Below are 26,958 nucleotides of genomic sequence, written 5' to 3' on the forward strand. Positions count from 1 at the left end.
AAGGTTGACCCAAGACTGGAATACAGTAAAAGCTTTCTCCGTGTTCATCAACGTCTATGCTGGACAAGACCCAGCAGGGGGCGCTGTGATGTAGAGACAGAAAATCTAGTACTCTGACACGTTGCCAGGAGTGGCTGCAGCATCAGCACCATCAGCTCCTCCTCCTCCACCTCCTGTCCGCAGCATCTCTCCCTGAGCACCATTAGAACCAGAAGGAGGGAGAGTGCAAGTCACACGCGTGTTCCTGGCGGCAGTGGATAAGACGGTAAGCCGTGAATAGCTTTTGCCATTGCGATACGGGTGGAGAAGGTCTGTGTTGATTAGTTTGTTCATCGAATCGGTGTCCTGTGGCTGATGAATTTGCATGATAAGGATTTGTGATTATTTCTAGTCGTCGTACGAGAAGGTCGGGGGGTTATTTGTGTTGACGTGAGTAACGAGAGCCACAGACGGGACCGTAAAAGTGGAGTGACGTGAGGTCAGACGGGCCGCCGCGATGGATGCAGCAGGTCAAGTCGCTAATGATCACGCGAAGATTATCTGAGCTTGAGGTTGAACTGCTGCGATGATCCACCGCACACGGGGATGACACCGGGGCTGGGGGGGAATATTACGAAGCGGAATCTCTGGCATCGTACGTATAAACAAAGGGCCTTGTTATTTTTTTTTAAAAAGAAAAAAAATTGCCACACTATGGTGCTGACTTAACTCTTTCCAGATGAAGTGTTTTTAACGTCGGATGCGCCGGATGTGAATAATTCAGCTCTTATTTGGGAACACCTTTTCTATTTTGGTCCTACAACTGCCATTCGTCGGGGGGGCTTTTCTATAAACAAACGGCCGTGTCCAATCCAAAGCAGCTTTCAGTTAGTTTTTTGCATGAAGTGTGTTTTAGACCGATACTGCTGGTGCTGCGGGCGTGCGAAGAGGAAGGGGAGGGGTCGGGTCAACTAAAGGTAAGCACACTGAGGGCCTCGTGTCATCCACAGCTGGCCGCCTCTTCCCCCGAGTGAAATGTCGTCTGACGGTCAGGTTGCCCTTGAACTGCACGCGTGCACAAAAGGAGGGCACTCGTGCTCGTTAGCGCTTCTGATTTTGGACTGCAATTTTTACACTGCAGAACTATCTGATCCAAATCGGTCCTAAAGATGACACCAAAGAGTGCGTCCGTGGGTTCGTTTGAACTCCGCGTTGTCAACAGATGCCACGTGGAGTGCCTTGCTGTTTGTTTCATCTTGCCTATCGGCACGGCGCGCCAATGTGTGATTTGACACCGCATCAAAGTGCGGTCGCCTGCGGCCTTGGCTTGCGCAGCCGGGGGGATGCTGATACACGCGCGATTGATTCATTATGTCTGACCTCTGCAATGTCTGAACAACGATCAATTCAGCAGATCTCTGCCAGCGAAGCCACCAGGGGGGCTCGGGAGTCTGTTTCTTTAGCAACTTGCAGGATGGATGTTGCGCGGGCGCGTGTGTGTGCGCATGTGACTTGGCAGGTGAGACAGGCTGTCAGGGTGCACAACGGTGTGACCTTCAAGGTCATTTTGTAGGACAGGGTGGAAGAGGAGGAGGAGGGGCAAGGGGAAAAAAAGAGACCAATAATGAGGTGAAGGGGATGGAGTACAGATAGCGTTGACGTGAATAATTTGTCAATTGAGCAAACAAGAGTGCGAAAAGAAGCTACCTTGGCATAACTGGAAGACAGACGCCACAAACGTGGATGAAAAAAAAGCGACCTGGTGAACGTACACACGGATATCGCAAATGGAAAAGATTTCCAAGCGAAAAAAACAAGTGTGTGTCAATAGTAGAAGATGGTTCAAATCCATTTCACCGTCGTGTGATCGTCCTATACTGTCATACGTTGATTTTTAACATTTTTACGAGTGTTGAATGTGATGTGGAAATCTTAACATTGCTCACCGTTTGCCAACATAAACGTCAGTTGTACGTTCACTAAAGTTTTTATCGAATGAAAGACGCTGATGATATTTGACAATGGGCGTTTATTATAATTGCAATCGTCTACATATGTGGATAGCAAACTATAAATTTGGTTTCAAAGCTCGCCTTTTCTGCATACGACAAATACAAGTTACATAATCTCGAGGCATTCTGACCTTTGTCCATTTTTCGATTTTTTTGGGGGGGGTTGTTAAATGTTTATTATAACACGTTAGCAAAAGCTATCGATTCTAGCAAGGTTAAAAATCATGTAACAGTTATAGCACTCAGGTGATTTGTAAACTTTCGTGCGTTTTGTTTTCTCTGCATTTAAAGTCGTTAGCGGTTGTAAATAATTCCGTTTTTCATGGAAAATGTAATGTTTCACAGCGGGTATTTTTTTTTAAATAATGTTTTGGGTTTCTATTAATATACAGTATATATATATATACAGTATATATTCGTTTTTTATGGGGGGGGTTTGCCTGTCACCTGTTATAGGCAATTGTTTGATTTGACTTCACATCCACAAGTCACAAATCCTCAAGTGAACAATACTCAGTCTCTACATCTGTTTAAAGCAGCACCTTTCCCACTCCAGACTGACTATACACCATCTTTTCTTTAGACAGCCAATTGAATCCATTCCCCCCACCCCCTTTTTTTCTTCCCCTACCACTATTACACCAAAACCAACCTTTTGCCAGCGCTCCCTCCCCCATGCTCCCGGTACTTCACTGCCACTTGCTCATTGCATTTACACATCACAAGGCTAAAGAGAAATTTCTACTGCGCTCGCTCCCTTTCCTTCTTTCTGCAGCACCGGTCGTTCAAGGTTTTGTGTCGTCCAAGAATATCAGACGTGACTCAAGCACACGACAGAGTCAATGCCTTCTTTCTCCATGCTGTCTGCACATTTCCTGCTCTGTGTCTGGCTGTCGGGTACGTTTTTGCGTGGGCAAAAGGCTAAGTTCCTCGCCGTGCAAGAACACATTCTCACACATCGATGGGGTCACTCGGCTGAATCAGCTCTGCGTTTGAACTCCTCGCTCCTTTTCTTTGTCTCCTCACGCAGCAATGTGAGAGTGAATGGTTTTCCTCCGGGGTGGAGGGGCTTTACTAATAACAACGCAGAGCCACCGTGCGGGAACAGACAACTTCTCCCCACGATACCCCTGCGGGGCTTTAGGCTCCGTCTTTACTGTGCTTGCGCTGGGCTCAATAAATCCATAGGCACAAACCGGACATCGGATCACACGCCGCATTCTCTTTTCGCCTTAATTTGCATTCCTGAGTCATTTCCCTTTGTTTGCTTTGTTGTTTTGCATCCCGTCTCTCTCCACACGGGAGAACAATTGCCTCATTTGGCAAAAGCAACATGTAACAAAAACATCAAGGTTAAGGACCCGTTCATCAGAAGGGTTGTTGGTGTGCACGCTGTCAAAGAGGTTCTTTTCTTCTTTGTCTCCTCTCTCGCTGTTCAACAGCCGAGTGCGTAGGTGGCCCCTTGACAAAGTGTACATGTTAAACCGCGTCTTTCCTTCATAGCTTTACCTGGTTAAGAGGTGTCGATTGTGTTAATGAGCGTGCTATTTTTAGCAGGCGTGGAAAGGGCAAGGAGCGCCCGCATGCTCGGGAACGAGCAATGGCAATTCTTCATCTCACTTGAGCGAATAAATCCGATTACTGCTCGATGAGGATATTCGGATGCATTCTGAGCAGGTAGGCGACATCGCCCCGCCCGTGCGCGACGTGGATATAAATCAGCTTTTATTGCAGATGATCCGATTTCCACTTTCTTCTCATTCATCAAGGTATGAATACCCACTCTGACCCCAAATCCTGTTAGCGCCCGCCTCGTGATAACGAATGAATTCCCCTGAGCCCCCCCCCCCAAAAAAAAAGCATCCGAATATGAGGGAAATGAGAGGAAGAGAGGGGGGAGGGTGGATTATTGGGTTTGCTTTATGGATGAAAATGGAATTGATCATGTCAGCCTCCCTCTTATTAACTCTGTATTATCATGTTAAAAGATGGAATCGATTCTTGCGCTCATCTACCTTGCGTATGATTTTTAACTGCGTACGTCATAAAAGCTTGAGGAAATTTTACAGGCCTTATGTTGTTATTGACACTTAAGCATCCTTATATTTTATTTTAAAATGTTGGTTAAGCACTGTAATGTTACTTTGTACTATGCCAAAACCCATTGCTTGCTCAATAACGTCTTCAATGACAAATGAGCTGAATCGGTCACGTCACAGACGCTCCCTTTTTTTTTTTTTTTTTGGGAAACGATCACGGTCATTCAAATGTTTGAAGTTAAATCATTCAAACACTGCCGTCGATAACAAGAAACGACGCCGATGGATCAGCTAACCACGGTCGAAGTAGCGCTAGCACCGGTAGCTAACGTCGGCGGCGTACTTCCCGATGCCTTCATCTTTTTGTACGGCTCGAAACGCTAATTTCTCGGCTCAATGGATCGCATTTGAGTCAGCAAATTTCATGACACCGCAGGTGTAGATTGTTGTTCTCTTTGGGGCAGATCCTTCTTTGGAAACAATAACAACTATTAGACCGTTATACTATTTTCCAGCTCTTCCGCTGCATTGCCCGCCATCGCGTATTTCATCTGCACAAAAAGCCATAGGTACCCCTGGAGCGATTCTATTGTGTCTCCTTCAGGTTTATTGCCTCTCTGTTGTTTGGCAGACCTGAAAGAGAAGACTGGAGGAGAATGGCTCCGTGATTAAGGCCAGCTTATTCCTCAACGGAGGCTCTCGCTAAGCTTCATCCTACTGGTGGAGTCCAAGAACATGAAAGAAAGTATTTCAGGAGGGGATTTCTACATGTGACGACAAGCATGTGTTGTTGTGGGGAATTCTATTAGAATCCAGCGGCTGTCACAGAAATGCACGCGTTTCCACGAGCCATGGGGAAAACGTCTAAAAATATACACTGATGAAAAGGACGTCATTCGAGATTACCGGTAATTACAAGCACGCAGATAGACCGTCGTGTAGGCGCAGTAGCGGAGGAGAGGGTGTCGATGTCAAGGATAGCCGCGACAACCACATTTTGATGTAAGCACGGCGCTAAATCTAATTATGTCACGAGCGACCACTCCACCGCCATACGTGAACGGTCCTGCTCCCGAACCATAACATAAAACACGGACAGTCATGCAGTTCTAACCACTTTTCCATCACACGCTTTGTTGTTTGAAGCAGTTTGAGATGAAAGAGGAGAGAAAGTGCCCAAATTTACTTTATGTTAACTATTTTGTTAAGCGCTTTGTTACAGCTGCCGCCGTTGTGAAAGCGCTATATAAATCAGCATGTATTGTATTGTATTGTATTTGCATCGCCTCTTTCGCTTCCTCCTCACTTTGCTGGAATTTGGCTTGAGTGTGGATGAAGCGGACAAGATGCGACGGGGGCGCGGGTGGAAAGTGTGTGTACGTGTGCCGAGCGGGGTTCCCCCCCTGGGACCACGCTGTGTAGAAGCTGCCTGCGCTCCGGTAGGGGGGAAGAGCAATAAAGAAAAGTGCCAAAGACAAATCACATAAAGCCACAACAAAAGAAAGGAGGGAAGGCAAGTATGCGCACGGGCGCGTTTGGCAGAACATGCCTGCTCTTAGATGGGTTGACTCGGCCTACTGTCAACCATCCAGGTCTTCACGCGGTTATTTTTGGACCTGTGCGATGTGCTCATGAAGCGTCGCGAGTCACGGTTGATGCACATCAGAAGGTACAGGATGCACGAGCTGTCGGTTTGAAAGCATCCCGCTGACCTTCAGAAGTGGCCGTCTCTTTCTGCCGCTGACCTTTCCCGCTCACGAAAGACCAGAGGTGGAGTGTGTCGTTCTCATGGATAACATTGCCATGACAACAGAAGCAGGACTGCTCTTCTCCCCCCCCCCCTCCCCCCACAACACCCTTTGGTTTTGCATCTTACATCTCTCCCTGCGGAGTTCAGATGTCACGCGTAGCCGAGAAAATCTTTCTTACAAACGCTCCTACCTAGTTCACCTCATGCCCGTGACCATGAATACTCAGTCGGACTTATTTTATGGGTCCACGGTAAAACAAAACATAATGGAGAGGAAATGAAAAAGTTGTTTTTTTTTAGAAATGGAGATTCACTGGGGTTTCATTCATTAAAATGAATTAAAAAGACTGGGAAAAGTCCTTAGTACTCCCTGAATCTACGCCTCAAAGATATGTTCAAAATGTATATGAAACACAATTTAAAGGCTGACTATATGTGCAACATTTCTGGTAACAATTTCATTTCTTTCGTCCATGTCACTCCTTTCGCTTTTTTATTATTACCACGGCGCAGAGCAACCCAAAAGAAGACACAGACATTCTTTTTCTGAGGCATATCCATCTTATTCCTGTCCAAATTAGGTTGTATGTATATATTTATTAACTCAATGGGACAATTTATTCAATAATAAACAGGTTTCTACCATTGCACCATTCAAAATGCGCCGTTATCAGCACAGAGAGCAACGCTGCATTTGTCAGGTGTGCCTCTCAGCTCCCCTGGTTCGTCAAATCAGTTTACGTGCATGCGCTCATAATTAGCAAGTCATTTGTTTGTGTGCGGCAATTGAGGGTAAATATTTGCAGCGAGGCAGAACGGAACAGCGAGCACACTGATTGTCGACCGACATAGTTTGCGTCGCGTTCCGCAGCAGTTTTTCTTCCAAATCCAATACGAACTTGGAATAATGTCAAGAAATAAATAGTAGAAAACGGCAAGAAGGATGCTGAGCAAAGCTCTTCAGGATACACGTTGCTGTTTGGAACAGTATCCCGTTATGGGTTTCGGGCACACGATTTGAAGGCAGGTCAGCGGTAGCTGTGTTAGCTCATTCACTCCAAAAAACGTTTTTAAATCTTTCTATACTCTTCTCCTTCTTCCGCTTCACCTCTCTGAGTATTTCCAGTCTAACAAGTGCCGATCAGGCCTCCTTCCTCACTCACCCGAATTTATAATAGATGAATCTGTACCCGTACCTGTGACACTCTCGCTTTGACATATTGAGCACGTGATGATTTTGACCGCAGTTATGGGAGATCTGAAACAAATGCTTTTAAGAGACTTGAATGATGCAATGCAACCAACCATCCACTGACGATGACGCGAAAATTATATCATTCTAGAAATTGATTTTAAAGCTATTCTCCAAATGAACGGATCTTGTATTCTTACGGTGGTCTGTTTTGTTATGTTTTTCCTTTCAGATCAAAGAGTCCTCAATGCAGAGTCACCGCAGACTGCTTTGCTTGCTCAAAGGGAATGCAAGATGAGTGGTGAGCTGGTGTAAAAAAAAAAAGCTATATTTGGAGGACCACATCACAGCATCAAAAAGAACCGGAACCAAATAAGGAGGGAAAACAAGAGTGCTTTCTGAGTCAATCAATGGCCTCGGGCTCCCGAATTTCCTTTGGGATTAATAAAGTAACCGCCTGGTATCTTTGAACGCTCAAAAGAAACCCTGCAAAATGAGCAACCCCACTAGCTTCAAGGGAAACGGGGTTGTTGAGAGAGCGGAAAAGATCACAAGCAAAGCTCCAAACCAATTTCCTCGCACTGGCGATGACAATGCCAATCGATTCACTTTTTTGAGCGATGAAGGAGGATTGTCAGAAGGCACCGGATGCAATACGACCTCGCTCCCACCTTTGGTGTCACAAAGCGAATCCCACGACAACATGATCATCTGGCGCTCCGAGCAGCAATGTTCAGAGCCAGGCCTCAGAGAGATCGAGCTAGTGGAGTGTCCAGCCATACACGCATTCTTAAGAAACCCAAACGTAGAGGACGACGATGACGAAGACAGGCAAAGCACAGGAGAAGATAAGGGTGAGGGTCCGATGTCGATTTCCTCCAGTTCAACCGCCAGCTCTACTTGCACTGGGGTGAGAAGGAACGACAACGACGGCAACAAAGTGGTGAACAGAACTCCGAGGGACGAAGACGAGCGGGCAAAGAACACGTGTCATAATACAGAGCGAGACAATTGTGAGGCAGGCTTAACCAAAGAAGAGAACACCAAGAAAGGTCGGGGAGGGCTGAAGCAGTCCAAGTCTGAAACAAACGTGTTCGTCTCCAATCTATCCGCGATCAATCTCAGTGGAAGTCTGTCCAGCGCTCTGGATTCCAGCAGAGAAACTTTTATCTGTCTGCCCAGCTCCAAGACCAACATTTGTTACGCCAACAACACTACCTCAGCCCAAGCGATAAGAAGGGCAGCTCGAGTCGAAAACGACCCTCCGCCATTGTGTGATCAGGAGAAACGTGAACGATGCCGCAGTCAGGATGACGGACAGGATGAGAGAAGCCATTGCAGAAATGGATCATCCTCGGACGGCGGTCTGGGCCAAAGAAGAAGGGCGGGATTTGAGGAAAGGGCTCTACCACCGAGGCGACAACAGCTTGTCAGACCCCTGTGTCAGTCAGAAATGGGCGGAGCTCAAAACGTAGCGGAGCTATGCGGTCAGGGTGCTGAAGTCGGGCGACCACCCTCAAACAACACCGCAACGGTTTCGCCGAACCACGCTCCCAACGGGTCAAACAAAAAGCCGACGAGATCATCTCTACGCGAACCATCCGATTTTTCACATCTTTACAACACATACGCAGTCTTCCAATCCCGACAGCCCAACCAGGCAGCCAAGAAGGAGGTTTCATCAGCGGAAAAGCAACCAGGTTCAATGACAAAGTCCACTTCAAACGCCTCCAAATCGTCCACCATGGAGAAGCGACCCCAGACTCAGTTCACCTACAGAAGGAATTGCTCCAGTCCCAAAAGGACGTTTACGCCTCCCCACTCCCCTCTCAGGACGCCGCAGGGCTCACCACACAGGCAAGCCTCGATGCACCTCATCTCCAAGGAGGCACATCGAGGAGTTCAACACACCCCTGATGTCAAGCCATCAGCCCAGGGCCACGACAGCGTTTGCCCGAAAGCGCCAGTTCCAACCCACATAAATCCAACGGGGATCCCCAAAGCGCCTCTCCCCAACCAGCAAATCATCCCCAATTCAAGCCATACCTCGAGCCCCAAAGACAGCTGCCCTTCACCCAAACTCAAACCGAAAGGAATCCGCCCAAAAATCATCACTTACGTCCGTAAGAATCCTCAGTTCAAGCCTCCCGACGGACCTTATCAGGTATCTTCTTTGCCAGCAAGGTTGCCCGTATACACACATGGCGCAGGTGCAACGTCATCTAGTTCTTTCAAAGAGACTCCTCAAGACCCCCTCAAGCCCGAGAAAGGAACCAGAGGGTCGCCAGTACTCAGTGCCTCCAACTTGCTTTTCGACAAGTACCACAAAGACATGCAAACCAATATCTTCCCTTCGGGATTATTGAGCCGGAGTATCCGGGCTCCGGGACATTCAAACACCGTCCCTCCAACACATACGCACAGCTATACAGCGCCCCCAAAACTGGCCGGTAAAACGGGGGACTTCTATGGAGCACACTCAGAGGTAGGAAGATTCTCAGATACGAGTACGGTCGTACGGTCTTAATCGAGGTATTTTATCCATCATTTTTAGGTCGGCAGATCAGCCAGTTTTAAAGAGAGTTCTGCAGAGGACCCGATACAGATTCGGACAGCCGCTCAGACCGGAGGGAGCGGAAGTCTCTTGCGCTCCGGCAGAGGTCTGCGTTTGGGCTTGGGTGCTGTGACCAGGACAGCTTCAAGTTCAGTCAAGGGCAAAGGTCAGAGGTCAACAGTCATTCAACAAGTCTGCCCAGCAGCCAGCCAGAAGAGCCACAGCACCACAGGTGAAAAAAAAAAAAACGTCCAATTTCATTTCAGCGACCAGAAATGTGACACACCGGAAAACTGTTCCCTATCTGCAGCAGAAAGTAGATGTAGGACTACTCTGACAAATTTGGGCCGAGATGAAAGCAGCTCATTAAAATGCATTCGCTCAAATTCTGGTTGATCCATTCGGAGGATTTCAAGACGCGCGTCGCTCTGAGGGGGGAACGTCCTGCTCCGAGAGGCTGCGTCTACGAAGCAAAAATTAATACCCGACCCGTTTTCCAGTTCAGGCAATTCAGTTTCTACCCCAGGCACCTGCAGTCCGATTTATGTTGCGATGCGAGACTGTCGCCGGCACACCGAAGCTCGAAATGTGCTCATCATTCTACCTGCTGATGGGTTGAAATTGCATTTCTCACCTCCATACATATTTAAACTGCTCTCACCTTGGGTCTAATAACACGAAAACCAAGCTGAGAACGCAGGCTCGTCGTGCAACACATTCCATCAGATGGAAACGTCTCTCTATACATACAGATTTTATTCGCACAGTGCTATCATGTGCCCCATCTTCTTCTGATAATCTCTGTTGATTCGCGCTGCTTGGCCTTCTGGGAACTGCGGGCTTTGAAGTGAGCTCCATTTAACTCTTAATTAATGTCACTATCTTCCTGCTGCATCCATCTCACCCCGCCCCCGCTGATGCCGGTCCGACAAACACTGCATGCAATCCTAACATTTTGTATAACATGAGATCCCGTTGCGATATCACCAGAGCCGCACTCTCATCTCTTCAGATTCATTTGTGGGGGGGGAGGTTGATCAGCGGCGAGAGAAACAGGATTTATGCTGTTTTGGGTTGAAGTGGATATTTGTCAGAATATATTCTGTGCCTTCCCACTTGCAGGGGGAGGACTCGAAACTGGGGCAGGGGTGAAATTGGCACATTTATCTTGAATGATCAAGAGCTGAGAATTCGAGAGCAGTGCACTCCAAATCGAATACTCGGAGCAATGGGCTGGCAGGCTGACAAAATGGAAAAGTCGCCACGACTCCCCCACTTTTCCTGAAAATGGCTGCACACAAACGGAGCGTCCATTTTCACTCATAAAATGTTGTTACTCGCGGATTGATGTGTTGTCGGCTCTGCAGCGCCCAGCGGAGAGGCAATTGGAGAAGAAACGATAGCTTCCCGTCTTATCTCTGTAGCCAGCAGGGGATAATGTTTGTCCCTTATTCTAGAACTTGTACACATGTGGAGGTGTTTTTTGGGGGGGAAATAAAAGCGATTTCCCCTCTCGTCCAACAAAAACTGTTTTTTCTGCCTCCCTCGTGCATTTCCCTGATTGACCAGCTTGACTGAAGGATTTCTTGTCAAAACAAGCAAAGCCACAAATTGCTCGATGCGTTTTAAACCCTGTGTCAATGTTGCCATGAGATAAAGAAGTGGCCATTCGCTCAGCCTGCAAGGAGGACCACACAAAGCCAAAAGCGGTTGAGAGCAGCATTTGTAATTCTGAAAACTGTGGACTGAGCACAGTCACCGCAGAGAAGTCCGCGGAGAGCAAAAATCAGCACAAAATGATGAACGATTGCACTGGCAATAAACATGACGGCGCTGCTGTATTTAGCCCGCTCCAATCACGTCCACAAAAATGCCCAATTACCGCTCGACATAAAGTAAGGTTTGTCCGCTTTATGTTTTGAGTGTTAAGAGTTTAAAAACAGTACCACAATACTTTTGTTTTCGGTACCCCACCCTGAAATATAATTGGACAGGTATTGAAAGGGTGAAATGATCATGGTTTACTACTTTTTAAAAGCCGACTGTTGTACTAACGTCTTTTTCTCTGCTTTTATTCAACGCACTGTTTGCAAACCTATTTGCCAATGTGCGTGTGTGTGTTTTTCTAGCTGACGATGAGGTTTTCACTCTTCCCGCTCCCGAGACTCCAGCATCAGCACAGGCGCAGGCCGTGACCTCCAGGACCCTGCTTCCCAAAGGAAGCCAATCGGGCCTTCGCGCGCCTGGTTACAGTTCCACCAGACTACCCGTGGGCCGCCTGGCCGCGTTTGGCTTCATCAGAAGTTCAAGCGTGTCCTCTGTTTCCTCAGCACACTCGGCCGACAGTGCGCAGAGCGACCCGAGCAGGACGGCTCACCGTAAGTCTCAACGTTTCAAACAGTGATTTTGGGATCTGTTCGGTACAACTAGCACGGACACAAAATGGTTGTGCCCCGAATATTCCGCCTTCAGGACCCAACGAGGTGGAAAGGCATTTGTGTGCAAGAAAATGCCATCATGTTGGGACAGCATTTTCTTCATTTACAGCAGGTTCAGAGCAAAATACACCTGCAGATGCATTTCAAAAAAATGCCGCCAGCTTTATCTCTGCACGAGAGTGTCATTATCATCGCCATCGTGTTCCCATTACCTCTTTTATGCCTCATTTGCATAAACACTCCCCATCTGCATTCATTATGTCGTATTTACAGCTAAGGCGGCTTTCTCCTCAACATCCCAACACAACTTCATGTTCTTGCGCTTGTGCTGGGCCCGGCCGGCGGTAGAGACTTTAGAGCAGGGGTGTCAAACATAAGGCCCGCGGGCCGGAACCGGCCCACAAGGAGGTTCGATCCAGCCCGCGGGATCATTTAAAAGTGGGGGGGGAAAGGCATTAAAGACACAGAATGAATATTTTATATAAAATGCAATTCGTGGATTATCCACTAGGGGGCACACTGTTTTGATCACAGTAGAAGACAACATTGTTTTGATCAGGGAAGAAAACAGCAGTCTCAGTCTGTCACCGAGATAGACCCAACGCAGCAAATGATATGAAAGCGCCAATCAATGCTTCTTGAGACCAAAACAAAGGAAAGAGATGATATTTTGGCGATTCATAGCACAGTATGGTATAATGTTAATGGTTCGGCCCACTTGACATCTTTCGAGTCTGCATGTGGTCAAATGAGTTTGACACCCCTGCTTTAGAGCCCCTCATTTTCTCGAACTGTACTGAGTGAATTCAAACCAAGATGCGAGATGACAAAACTTGTGCTTTAAATGATTGGGGAGATATTTTTTTATATATTAGGGAAAAAAAAATATGATAATTCAGCTGGAGTCATTCGCGAAGACTACTGCCGACTCATGTTTTATGTTGCCGCATTAAATGTGCAGAACCATAACGTTACACTCCTTGAAGTGGGCTGAATCTGGAATAAGCGCATGCGTTTTTAATGTGACCTACATAGCTTGCCTGTTCTTTCTCTCCCAGTTACAGCTGACGTAAACTCCTCGGCTCTCGCGTACGTCACATTCCCCCGTTACGTAATCCCGCTTCTCTCTCGTTTCCCCTGAGCACTTGTTTCATCTCTTCTATCGCCCTCCCATTGGTTGATCGTGAGTGCAAGCTGTGTGCCAATGTGGGGGAGGCCCTTTCTTAACAACCATAATCAAAAGAAGAGAAAGAATTCAGCATTTGCATAGCAGAAGACGGAATATTCATATTCTTATCAACATTCAAAGACCTGAACTAACAGACAAATCTCAGCGTATATGTATTTATGCTTAAAATGACTATGTACACCACCACCCGGACGACCACCAAATTTTTCTTCAGGCTTTCAAACACCCCAGAATTTAACCGGAGTTGTACAATATAATCCAAAAATCACCGGACATTGAAACCGTCACTATAACTTTCCTATTTTTCTTGCACGGTGTCTGCAAAAAACAGAATCAGCCGACCAGCTGATCATTCAAGGAGGTAAAAACCGCACCTTTTTACATGTGGCAATGAGGAGGCATGGGAGAAGAGTCTGGAAATTGAAACTTTTTTAGATATTGCCACTTCTGTCTATAAATAATTGCACTGCAGAATCGGCAAGTAGCTCAAGGTGCTGCGGGAAATAATTCGCTTCCGAGTGACTGAGCAAGATGGCAACATGACTATTACAAGGAGAACATTGCACTAGTAATCATGGTTTCTAACTACCAGGGGCATCTTTCGACACTGTTTTCGTGTGTGTGTGTGTGTGTGTGTGTTGGGAAGAGTGTTTGCAAAACCTTATTTTGCCTCCTCGCGTAGGAGTCGTTTCCCCTCACGGCGCACTTCGAAATCTGATCAAAGAGCAGTCAGATTGACGGATGAGTTTTCACACATCTTTGCAGTGTTTGTCAGGGGACTCGTACCAACCCAAAATCTCATTCTGAAGCAAAGAGAATAGAAACCAGGCTCAGTGGCTCATTCGCACCATTGATCTACGGGAAAAAACGGGCTGCGTTTGGGCTCCGGATGATCCAGAAAGGAGCAATCATTAAGGAATAGAGCGATATGAAGCCGAGCCTCAGTTATGTGGGTTAGGCGAAGATCCCTAGCGTCAAAGCTGATCAACCCCTCTGTGATCAGTGAGCAGAGAATATTTGGCATTAAAAAGGCATCCAAAAATGATTTAGGCCACCACCTATTGGAAAAAATGTGAAAAACGCTTGGTACAACGCAGCTCAATAGAGACCGATATGTTTTGATGAATCTGGCGATTGGCAACGCCGATCACATTCATCACATCCCCGTCGGAATTTACACGTCATTGTTTCGGCAGGCCGTCCTCGATCACTGAAGCCGTCGCAAAATCGTTTTGTTGGACATGCTGAATGCTCGACTTTGCACCCCCCGGGTGGCAGAAATGCTAGCGTCGAACATGCATTATAGATCAGCTGCAGGAAAAGCGATCGAACGCGGTTCGCTAATGCTGTGTGTGCATATTAAGCTGTAAGTATTAAATTATGTCAACTGTGAAGGTATGTTATTGACGAACATTGATTAGCCATTAAAGCAATCCTGTCGTCAAACTAGGGCCGACATCCCCAAGGTGTTTCAGCGCATGAGAGCGAGCGAGGCATCCATGAGTGTCGCTTGCACTGGCAAGACGCTGCTAATTCCGCTTTGATTGACAGGTTCTGTTATAGCACTGGGGGAGGAGGGGTTGTATGGGAGGGGGGGGGGACTGCGGAGTAAAACCCACTCACATTATTGGAAATCCAATCGTCAAAACAAATATAGCATTAGCGCTGGAGTCAATCTCATCTTTAGGCAATAATAAAATAACGCTAAAGTCGTTCTATGAGGGAACGCTACGCAAAGTCCCAGGAAGGAAGTGTGTGAGAGGCTGGCACAGACGAGGAGAGTGGATGTTGCACCCCAGATGCCACCGCTCCGAGCGGAGATCTGGTGTGTGATTCATGCCAGCTCACCATGACCAGATGGTTGGCGTGGCGCATGTGTGCCTATAGATACACACGAGAGGAGAAGCAAGTGAGATGGCCAATTAGATATGGATGCCACTTGGCAGCAAAAAGAAGAAAAACTATCGCGGCAGCCGTGACGGCGTCGAGGCCTCATTTTATCGCAGCATTCACCGAGGCTCAAGTACAGACGTGCGAATCACATTTAGATCTCAGTGATTCTTAAACTAATGCTCATCAGTAACCTAGCTCACCTAAAATCGTCACATTATCAACGACTGCATGCAAACTGTCCTCTTCAGCTTCGACCAAACAGATTTTATAAGCGTCAATATCACCATAACAGGCATCTGTGACTCCTTAAGACAATCAAGATACGTACAGTGACACAATTCTTCCCAGCGTCGATCAATCTCTCAGCGTGACTACTTTTGTCATCCTATTCCAGAGTCAGAAAACGCGACTCATTGAAATGATTTCTTCCAATTTTGCTCACAGCGCTTCTGTACCAATGTTGAGGAGGTGTGATTTAAGTACTGAGCAGCCTCACACTTTTGTTTTGTGTCGGCGGACACCCTCTCGCCAGACTGAACTTTATCCTCGGGCACCTCGCGTGGAATCTTTCCCCTCAGACTTCTACTCAGGTGCATCTTTGCGGGGGCCATAACTTCATGCTTTATGAATGCAGCTTTAACCTTGGAGAGGCTCTTGACTAGGACCAACTGCAACCATTTCATTAAGACCGATGATGATTTGAGCAACTAAAAACTTGCCAGAAATGACAGGAAGGCTGACGAATAAGCGGAACAAATTAGAGGGCGTGATGAATTCGATCTCACAGTTTAATTCGACGATGTGTCATGTGTGAGGCACACCGCAGAATGAAGCTGACATCCGTCTCAGAAACCCCACCCTCCACCCCAACCCGCTGTGTTTAACAGACAGAGTCGGTGAGGTTAAACCACAAAATAAACCGTATTTAAAGAATGACTGACTCCAAACTTTTAGGGGGGGGTGGGTTTCTGGGCTCAAGTAAGTGCACATGCCTACCTTTTCCCAGAATCACGGTGGGAAGGACTATGCCGCAAGACCCCGTACCAATAAATCAATCTCCAACTATCCCTGGAGTTTTTCCATTTTTGTCATAAGAGCAGAAGCTCGCCACCGGCTCTATCCGAGCAGCATCAGCTCATCTATCTTCATCTCTCATTTTTATATTGTTTGCTTCCACTCGAGCCCAGCTGCTTTGTTCCTTGCAATTTATTCTCCTCCTTGTGTGCCTGCATCCATCTTCGGCTGACATTTTGCCAAGCGGTGGCGTCGCCTTTCCAGTTCACGAAAGCCACTGGTTGGGGTTTCTTGATATAACCCCTGGATATCCTCTTGTTATCATTCACATTGCTCCTCGATGTCGCATGTGTGGGAAATGCTGTCACCAAGCTGCCCCTCAGCACTTCAACCGTCTTGCAACATACAGTAGGTCTAAAAGGAGACGAGTTATAGCCGAAACGGCGCCTCACAGTTGCTTGTTTATCCCTCGTTGTCACACACAAGGACAGTGCGGAAGTGCCGGCGTCGCGTCATGATCGATCGGGTAGGGGAGATGAACAGGATACAGGCAGTGTTTATCTATTTGATAGATTACACAACCTGGGCCTTGCGTGCCCGCATTTAGAAAACCAGAAACCAAATCTCCTTCGTATCGCTCTCATCACATAATTTTGACACCCAAAAAATATAAATTGAGAATATGATCCATTTAAATATGTCTATTCCAGGTCTGAGTGTGAGCGAGGACCCTCCTCTACATCGAGTGGCCGGCGCCCCCGCATCAACAGATCACCAAAGAGGTCCGCCATGTCGCAGCGTCAGCCTTCAGCCACCGTCCACCCCGGCTTTGCCGCGCCGCTACCTGCCCGCTCAACCAAGAACCTCCCCCGGGGGTCAGTAGAACAGTATTTTTGGGGGGCGGTTATTTTGAGTTTAGCTTTTTTTTTTTTTTTACTCTCTGCTCCACTTTCGTCACATGAATAGTATCGTTCCTCTAGCACCACCTTAAAAAAGCAAAACGTACCGGCATTGCTGGGTAGAAACAAGGCCAGTCTACACGCAGTGACAAATTATACATTATTCCTCCACTTAGTTATTTAAAAAAAACAACTGTGTCACACCATTTTATTTTGAACAGAAGCTATTTTTAACTTTGTTTTAAAACCTGCTTGTACTATAAAACTAATAGAAATTGTCTGGATGCATAGTATAAGTTGATTCCTGAAATCAAAAATGTGGGATTTGTCAATTACCGATTCAATAATCAAGATTAATATGAATGGAATTGTATTGTTTTAGAAAAGGACCGCTCATATAATGCTACAATTGTGTCAATGGAAATGTTGCAGCTAACACAACAAACCAATTCAGTCATCGGCAAACCTGAAACATCAATTTGGGGGTTTTAACAGATGTGTCCACGATCAGACTCTTCTCTTGCATTACCCTTTGTATTAGTTTCTTTTCAAAGGCCATCTCATCTTTGCACAGACTCCAAACAATAACCTCTCGAAAACACCTTTATTAACTTCACTGTCACCCGCCCACCCCCCTACCCCCAGCCCCCATTCCAAAGTATCAAGGTAGCACATTTCATAGACTGTTCTAAATCCAGCTACGGTTTCTTCACACCCACGCCTCACATCCACTCCCACACCAGATCTAATATGACACACAAGAGAAGAACTGATATGGGAAAAGTCATGCCGAATATCATCCTCATTTTAGATTTGTTTTCCGTCTTGTCTGGAAAGTTTGTAAGAGTCACGAGGAGCAGACCAGTGCTTGCTCATCCTGGCCGGTGACATTTCATTCATCTTTCTGTTCTTTGACCGTTTTCTGTCATATCATTTGTATTGTCCAGTATCAAAGGCTCATGATCTAACTCCCTCCTCGAAACAGTGCTGAGTGAAATGCCCGTCGTTTAACAGTTGGCAGGAAGGAGTTCCAGAGGAGTTCAGAGGTAACGCGCTCCCTACCGTCCTCCCCAAAGAGACTGGCAGTTGTCCCGCCCAAGCCTCAGTCGCCAGGTCAGTTATCCGTTTCATAGCTTTTGAAACTATATATCGCTAAATTGTCACCATAAAACACATTAACTCATGATAAACAATCCGATGACAGAAGAAGTGGCCTGGCTGCATTGCATCTTTGCAAAAATGTTACCCTTGTTTACACTTTCCTTCAAATTTGCTGAATCTCACTTTTCTACTCAAGAGTCAGCATTTTCTTACGCGGATTCGGAGATGGTGACCGAATTTAGAGGAAGCTGCTTGTGTGGCAGTCTGATGGGGGAACAAAAAAAATGTTGCCGATTGTCCCATTGTTCTTTGCATTATTGTCCCCCTCTCGTCTGCCATTCACATACAATATGTGTATATGTGTCCAATTGTGGCTTTTCCTTAACACTCTTTTGTCTAAATTGCTCATTTACTGGAAAGTCCTTCAGCCTAAAATTGTTGAATGGCTACAGGCACCCCCAGCCCCCTCCACCCCACTCCCCTTCCTCCTCTCTTCTTTACCCTGGGCTTTCCATCGTATCACCCCCACCTCCCGCAAACTGATTTTTCACTCATTATCTGGGACCCCGCTACCCAAGCCCAGCCCCAGGTTGTCATGGAGACCGCTACCCATGCATTAATTGACTTGAGGGATAAGGTCGAGGCAGTCAAAGCACGCACTGCTGTTAAGATGAACACGGCATTGTAATTGATCCTATTTTGGACTTGGTGAGGTTTGCTGTCATCAATTCATTTATATTTTTATCCCAATAACTGCCACTGGAAAAAAAGGATTTGCTCCGCCGAGAATGGCTAACGTGGTCAGCACATGTCAAGGTGACTCACATATTCCATGATCTCCCGCATTGTTAAAGCTAAACCTTCAGTTATTCAAACTATGTGTATGTTTGTTTGCCCCCAAAAATATACCCCGAGTTACTGAAGCGAAGGGTTTGATGGAATGTTGCATTTCGGCCATTAGCCGGTCACATTAATCATGAGATTAGATAGAGCCCTGGGGATTTTCTGGACAAAAGATTCAATTAACTTTGTGTCATTTATCAGGTGAACACAACCATGAGCAGTAGGTCGGGCCAAATTTCCTTGGTTGATACTCGTCAGTTTGAAGAATTTACGCAGATTCCGAGGAAATGTTTACATGATGACTGGGAAGCCCTGTGATTGACTGGCAACCGGTTAAAGGGCGTCAAAGTCAAATGACACTATTGAGAAGAGGTGGCGCAAACAATAGATGATCAATATAATATTCAATCGCTGGCATTCATGATTCTCATTCCCCATATTTGTTTTTCCCCTCTCTATAGTCAAGTCAGGCCAGCGGCCTGCAGGAGGACCGGCCCGGGGATCTGTCGCCCCTGGCTCCCCTCGCCGGGGTCTTCCGCTGAAGCTGCAGCAAGAGAAGGGTGATGCTCAGATGAGAGAGGAAGAAAGGATAGCAAAGGAGAGAGAGAACGAGGAGCAACGCGAGGAGGTGAAATTGGTCCAAATATTAGCGCCGGGGGAAGCCGTCCGGCGAATCCAAGGCATTGATGTCATTGTGTTTTCTGTCGCATAAGCTGGAGAGGCTGCGTGGACGCTGCGAGCGGCAGGAGAAGCAACTGAGAGCTCTGCAAGAAGAACTGAGGAAGACCTCTTTGGGTTTAGAAGCCTTCATCGTCACCACTCAGCATTACTGCCTCAAGGTGACGGTGCTAATTGAATACAGTGCAGCGACAGACGATGCCACCGCAGTGTTGCGTCAAGACTCATTTGAGAAATGAGTCATTTCTCCAGGCTGATTTGGATTCGCCTTTCCTCGATCAACCTGTCCTCTTCTGAAACGTAGGCTGCGCACGCATTCAAGAGCACAGATGGTATTTAACACTCCGAGGTGAAATTCACAGCGTGCTCCTCGAGCGCGATGATGATGATGGGGGGAGAATATTCACAACTGCGGGGGAGGTTCAGTGTGCCACCGAGCTTCTCTCTTGTGGCCTCCCGAGTCCTCGGGAATGATTTAACCTGTGAGGTGACCAGACTCTCTTTATGGCTGCTGTCTGAGTGCAGCAATCGCCAGCCTCTAGGTGCAGATAAATATTAAGAGTTGTTGAAGCGTGGGCTCATAAAAGGAAGCCATCAGTGCCACCTGCTGTCTGTACAAGTTTAACAGGCAGAAGCTGAAAATTCCCATCCGTTGCATTCATTTATTCATGTCAATAAGATGATGCTGCCAATTCACCTGTTCTGCCACGTGATGATTTTAACGCGCACTTATTTTTCCTCCTACCCTCACATCAGAATAAAGTCACCGAAGAGAATGAATCCAACTTGTTCCAGGAAATACAAACGATCAAAGAGCAAATGGGTGAGTCGACACTTCATCACTTCCTGTCTTGTCCTATGTTATGTTCTTCTTCTTCCCGGGCAAAACACCGAATTAATGAATGAATATGCTGAATGTCAAGACATGCATGGGTTGAGAAAGTTGCTAAGGATAGGGACCAACTTGCCAAGTTGCACCACTTCAAAAAAAAATATTCCTGTGGCATTTATGGGTGCTATAAAATGATTATATGTTATATGGTAGTTTGAGTGGCATTAAGATTATGAGGGGGGCGGGGCAGTGGACCACAAAAATGTGACAAAACATTTAGAATCAACACTGTGAAGAATATTCTCAGTGAAGCAATAACGTAAATTCCAAATGTTCTAAAAACATTTCCTCAGGTGACATTTTATCAAAAGGTGAATCTTTCGCGAGCGCACGTTCAAATGCGACAAACTCATCCCTCTCGCTCAGTGTCCAACTGTGCAAACTGGGAGAGACTCAAGCTGGAAAAGTCTGCGGCGGAATCGGCATTTGAACGAGAACTGCGGCAGCTGCGGGCGCAGCAGGAAGCGGAACTGGCCGCCACGGAGGAGAGCCTACGCAAGTGTCACTCAGCCCAGACAGAACACCTGAAGGTGGAGCATCAGTCGGAAATGGAGGAGCTTCGGACCCAGCACCAGGAGCAGGTGACAAGAGGGCAGCATCGCATTAGATTTGTTTACTTTCTAGACAGAAAAAAAAGTTACGCTTTCCGGCAGAATTTTAGATTCATCCTGAATTGAATTTCAGCCCAACAACCCTCATTTGGTCCAAGCAAATGTTTGTGATAAGTCATCGCAAGTCCTCGTTCGGCGTTGTGTGCCAGGTGGAGGAGATGTCAGCTCACCATCAGGCAGTCATTCAGGAGCTCAGAGACATGCATAACATCACCATGGCAACGCTGCATGAGGAGCATGCCCGAACCATGAGAGGTAGGATTGCAGGTCACACCGGAAAAAAAAAAAATCACTATTTGACTTTCTCCAAGTGACGCAAACTCATTCTTCCTCACTGCCAAAACGCGTGCAGACTTAAGGAAAGCGCACGAGCAACACAAGATTCTGCTTGAGGAGGATTTTGAGAAACTAAGGCTTTCTCTTCAGGTACGCTCCAACAGCATACTGCTTTTGAAGCCACAGCTGGTGGGAAAAAAAAAACGTTTTTGTTTTCTGTGCGTCACCTCACAAAGGATCAAGTGGACACGCTCACATTTCAAAACCACAGCCTGCGGGACAAAGCCAAGCGCTTTGAAGAGGCGTTGAGGAAGAGCACCGACGAACAGATAATTGTGAGTTTTTCCCAAAGGCTATTCCATGACACCGCGCTGCTGCTTCGATACGCCGACCAACTGGTCAGATGGCGAATGTTTCTTTCAAATGTCATCACATCATACAAGTCTTTGAATTCAGGGGCTGTTTTCCATGCAAACAGGATGCCTTAGCGCCATACCAGCACATTGAGAAGGATCTCAAGAGCTTGAAGGAGGTTGTGGAAATGAAGAACCAGCAAATACACCAGCAAGAGCAGAAGATCTCTGACCTGGAGAAAGTGGTAGGCTCAAATAGGCCACCGTCCCCATCGCGACAAGGTACACTGCGAATACGTCGGCCGAATGAATGACATTGCTTTGCTTGGGGTTTTGACTTTTGAGCAGGCCCAAAAGAATGTGCTCCTGGAGGAGAAAGTCCAGGTTCTGCAGCAACAAAATGAAGATCTGAAAGCTCGTATTGAAAGGAACCTCACCTTATCTCGGTAAAACACGTATGACGCATTACTTGCAATCGTTTCAATGAAATTCATATTTGGGTGGCGAATATTGTATAGTTTGGGTCCGTTCAAGTTCGGCAGAGTAGGCAATAATAAAACTGGGGAACGCCATTTTTGTTTCGCGGGGTCCGACAGATGTTTAAGGATTTTTTTTTGGGTGCAGAATCCAAAACTGATCTTTTTCTATCACGTCAAGTTTTTGAGCTGCAGGGTGCCCATTTTATTCCCCCCCAAAATATTAAATAAATGTGTACGTATTTATATAAAACACAATGGAATAGTTGTTGGTATAAACTCGCACCAGATGGTGGTTTCTCATACAGACCCAACATAAACCGACCTGTGGTGCTTAGTGTACTTAAAGTACAGTCTTTGACCGCGGTGCTCCTACAGGCAACTTTCAGAAGAGAACGCCAACCTCCAGGAATCGGTCGAGAAAGAGAGCACAGAGAAGAAGCGGCTGAGTCGAAACAACGAGGAGCTGCTGTGGCGTCTTCAGACCAGCCCCCTGATGTCTCCTTCGTCCTCCCCCCTCCACCGCTCGTTCTCTACCTCCCCCATCCCGTCATCCCCATTGTTCTCATCCTCACCTGCTCCTCCGCTAGGATGCCACTCGCCCACCCACTGCCAAGGCTGCCCCCAGCAGCCGCAGTCCGCCTCCCCCTTCCATACGGCCAATCAGAATTACTCCCCCGGCCCGGGAACACCCACCCACAGGGTACCAGCCAATCAGAATTGCTCACCGGGGCCATGCACACCCACTCACAGGGCAACAGCCAATCGCAATCCGTTAGCTTGTCTCACTTTACAGAGATAAAAACCTTCATTTTCCTTCCATTTTAAATGATTTCCTCAAATCACTACTCTGAGTTTGACTGCTGATGTTTTCTTGCACGTAAAGATCATTTTTACCAAACATGCAAGACAACTTAGCTCAGTGGTTGTATATACTATGTACACGAGCGACACAAATAGTGACAATGTGAAGTCACTTCCCACAAAGCGAGGAAGCAGCACACAAGAACAAAAGCCTCCTGCGTTCAGAACACAAATGCATTCAATTAAATATGTGACACACTCTCCCACTGGGATGAGTTTGTCAGTTCTATTTTTACAAAGCTAGAGCCGCAGCTAAGCGCCTTACTTCTGCCGTTTCACCAGCAAAGGTCAGTCAATTTTTATCAACTATTTGTCGGTTTTAATTGGTTTTAGGGAAGACCTTCATTTGCATAAAAACCTGTGGTATCTGTCCAAAAATGCAGATAAGGAACTCCAAAGAAGTGCGATGATAACATGACTTAAGAGTGACCCGACTTAAGTGTTTTTCGAGATACGAGACTTGATGATTTTGCAAGCAAAAAATGTACATATGCGTGCCAGATGATGGCAGCAAACTTCAACTCATAGTTTGGCAGATACGAAACGATTCTGCAAAAAAAAAAAGGGGCGAATTGTGCTTTGGAATGTTACTGCCTCTCCCAGTTGGAGTTACTGCCAAACTAAACAGAGGAAATTGAACATTGTTTATTAAAAATAAACAAACAATTTTTGACTTATCTAAACATCAGCCAGTTCGATGTTAATACACAATGTAAACTATAGATGGGCGGACAAATCTCGCAATGATGTTGCAATAGTTATACCCGTTGAATAATGAATATTTGAACACAAATTATGATTTTGTACAAATAATTATGAGCATTAATTTCAAATCGAAATGTGTTCACGCGATCCGGGGATTGAAATCGGTTTTGCGTTTGCCTCAGTGGACGTTCAAGAGACACCACAACACTAAACAGCGATCGTGACGCTGAAATCTGTTTACAATGTCAACATTTCCACAGCAGCGCCGCAACAGTAGATGCAGCTTTTTTCCACGGTGCACTTTCACACACTTTCGCTGAACCCCGCCATCACGAAATTCCCTTCCACACAGACATTATTTTTCCTCCGATACTACGTCTGAAAAGAAAATTGCCCGGCCCACTTCTTCCCGTAAAGCACCCCCCCACCCAATCAGTGTCAGAGGCTTCAGACTGATTTGTTCCTCTTATTTTGCTACTTCAGCACGCATGCACTGTGAATGTCTTCCAGTCTTATTATTGCTGTGGTTTGTCTATTTATTTAGCCAACTTTAGGGAGGAAATGAACAGTACAGGGGACAGTTTTTAAATGAATTAACGGTCAATAAGCTAGAAACAGTGGAACCTCCGAATTCTGTAAGACAAAACATCCAGTGAATCTTTTAGATGCTCAATGAGCCGAAGTCTCGAGAGATTTTTTTTTTGACTGATGTCATTCATGAAGATGTTTTGAACTGTTTTGTTTCACTTTTGAGGTGTGTGTTTCCTTTCGAATTAGCAGCTTTTGACTTTAGGGCCTCTCGTGGCTCACCGATAAAGTTCAGTTTACCTTTGTGAAGATTATTTTAAACTCGTCCAAAAAGAATCTTTCAAAGCAAAAACAATTTCTGTTGTGTCTGCTTTCTCAGAACATGTACTAGCCAGTATGTATTTTTAAACTTTTTTCAAATAACACTAATTATTAAGTGTTGCAAAAGGGATCATTCAGGGAAATTTCTCCTTCACATGTTCCAATAACCTCTTTCCAGTTTTTTTTTAATAACTTCTCAATGTAATTGTTTTTCTTTTTTTTTAACTGCAATAGAAACAAACCAGGATTGTAATGTACTCACATTTCAGCCTCAGGGTCCTCATAGGGGCTGCTTTGACCAAGTCAAGATCCTGATTTTCAGTCCGTTTACACCAACCGTGTCCTGCTGAAGAGCGTTACAGGTGTTCGTCTTTGCATGAAAAAAACTGCTGTAAATAAACAACATGAGAGAGAACGATGGCGGGGCGAAAGAGTTATATAGGGGTATTGGTCATGTATTTTTGTTTTTACAGCAGGGGTGGGGGAACCTTCATCATTAGTGTATATGGCAAATGCGACAAAAGAGTCATTAAAAGGTCCAAAAACAATAAGGATAAACATATGTTCAATCAATGCATCATACTCGTAGATTTAACGACTGTAAAAAACGAATGCAATCAATCGGTCACCAAAATGCAGAACATACCATACACCCACCCCCCCGCCCCCCCCCCCCCCTGAGCAGCATTTAATGACACGTTGTTTCCGTGTTGCCCTTTTCTTTTTTCCTCCCTTCTCGGAAACAAACAGCAGAAGTGGGTGCGAATTAACCATACCAGCATTTATAATGGCCACGAAGAGCAAATTATGTCGTGACGAGGAACTACAAGGTTTTTTGGAGGGTTTTTTGGTAGACAGGGTTTAACGCTCTTAAACAGAGGAATGTCAAGCGAAACGAAGCATTTGATTGATTGTTTTGGATGATTTTGAGAATGTTATTTGTACGAAAACTGCCAGTCACTCATTCACTGTGTTTTCAATGATTTACAATTGTACTTCAGGGTCAGTTCAGGTGTAAAATAATACCGTTTACAACAACAGTTTGCAACACAATAAATAACAATATAATTCAAAACAACAAATGACCCTGCCGGTGTGTCCTGTGGACATCTTTTAACTCGGCTCTGAATGTGAAAACAAAATGTAATGACTGTATTTTTTATCATTTACGTGATTTGATGAAACATAATAGGACCTCTTGTCTAAATAATACTGCGTTTGTAGCAGCCATTTAATATGTCAATATGTAGCACTTAATCCCCGAATGAGACAAATCGTTTGTCTTTTACACAAGGATTACATTTATAAATGCTGTTGTTATAAAGCCCTATATGGCTTTCTTTGTTTCTTTTTTTGAAGTGTCGTGGAAGTAAATGACAACTTGAGCCGAGGCAATGAATGTGTTTGTTCTGGCACCAATTGTATGTCCGAATGTAAATATATTTACCACAAACTCGTGTCTTCGTGCGACAAAGTAGTAGAAGCATGTTTTGTCGGTCTTTGCTGTTTTTCTTCTTTCAACTTTCTAGCATTGTGATAGTTAACATGAAGTGCTAAAGCGTGGCAGACCTACTTGATTAATGTCATTTGAAGACAGCTGCGTCCGTTTAGGAATTGCTCCGGTTTCCACTCATCACTTGTGTTAGCCTATAGAATAGACGGTCGTCGAATCAAATTAAAGTCCACTTGAACATCCTTACTGCCTCTGACACTCTGTCTATTTGACTCTTTTTGAAATGTGCTTTTTAATAGATAATTAATGCAAGTACAACTTACTTTCTCGGTGGAAGTCCAGTTGTTTCCCGGTATTGGGACGTCAGCTCGTCGTCCACTTTTCCCTTAACCGTGCCACTCGTAACTCGAGCTACATCTTGAGTACTGATTAATGTAAAGGGTTAAAAGTCTAATATACATTTCTGAAATTGTTCAAAGTACATTTCAATATTCGATTCGGTATTTATCATATCAAGACAGTTGTTCGCAATAATGAATAAGGTAGGAAACGGACACATTTCAATATACAACACTTTATTTTTATCTCTGCAAGTTCTGACGTATATAATTGATTGTTACATTCTAGAGCATAGGTGTCAAACTCAAGTCAATTCAAGTCAACAGTATTTATAGAGCACTTTCAAACAGCCATCACTGCATAATATGCAGTGCATACAAAGTGCTAATGGAGCAATTTAATATGCACAATAAACAGTAAGACAAATCGGTAATAAAGGTGGTAGAAAGCACCAAACAGTAAAACCAAGAACAAATCTAAGTCATGCTGAGTCGAATCCCAAAGAATACCTGTTGCAACACACCTGATTCAAATGAACAGCTTCAATGTCAGGCTTGCG

The 26,958-nt window shown here is 45.6% G+C and overlaps 1 protein-coding gene across 3 annotated transcripts; it reads left to right on the top strand.

Annotated features, from left to right (window-relative positions):
* The first annotated feature begins 162 nt into the window (after positions 1-162).
* Positions 163-26,306, top strand: mtus2a (microtubule associated tumor suppressor candidate 2a). 3 transcript variants are annotated; one of them, XM_052046804.1, is made up of 17 exons: positions 163-265; positions 7,205-9,457; positions 9,527-9,758; positions 11,656-11,904; positions 16,771-16,935; positions 17,974-18,072; positions 18,832-18,876; positions 19,365-19,531; positions 19,617-19,742; positions 20,338-20,404; positions 20,840-21,054; positions 21,234-21,339; positions 21,437-21,510; positions 21,597-21,695; positions 21,839-21,958; positions 22,059-22,159; positions 22,568-26,306. In XM_052046804.1, the coding sequence occupies exons 2-17, from the start codon at positions 7,466-7,468 to the stop codon at positions 22,989-22,991; spliced, it is 4,281 nt and encodes a 1,426-aa protein (XP_051902764.1). In that variant the 5' UTR covers positions 163-265; positions 7,205-7,465; the 3' UTR covers positions 22,992-26,306. The 3 variants fall into 3 exon arrangements, with proteins under 3 accessions (XP_051902764.1, XP_051902765.1, XP_051902766.1); XM_052046805.1 differs by having other exon boundaries at positions 22,062-22,159; XM_052046806.1 differs by lacking the exon at positions 18,832-18,876.
* Positions 26,307-26,958: the final 652 nt, after the last annotated feature.

Source organism: Hippocampus zosterae, chromosome 16, assembly GCF_025434085.1.
Source record: "Hippocampus zosterae strain Florida chromosome 16, ASM2543408v3, whole genome shotgun sequence".
In the NCBI taxonomy this organism is placed as follows: domain Eukaryota; kingdom Metazoa; phylum Chordata; class Actinopteri; order Syngnathiformes; family Syngnathidae; genus Hippocampus; species Hippocampus zosterae.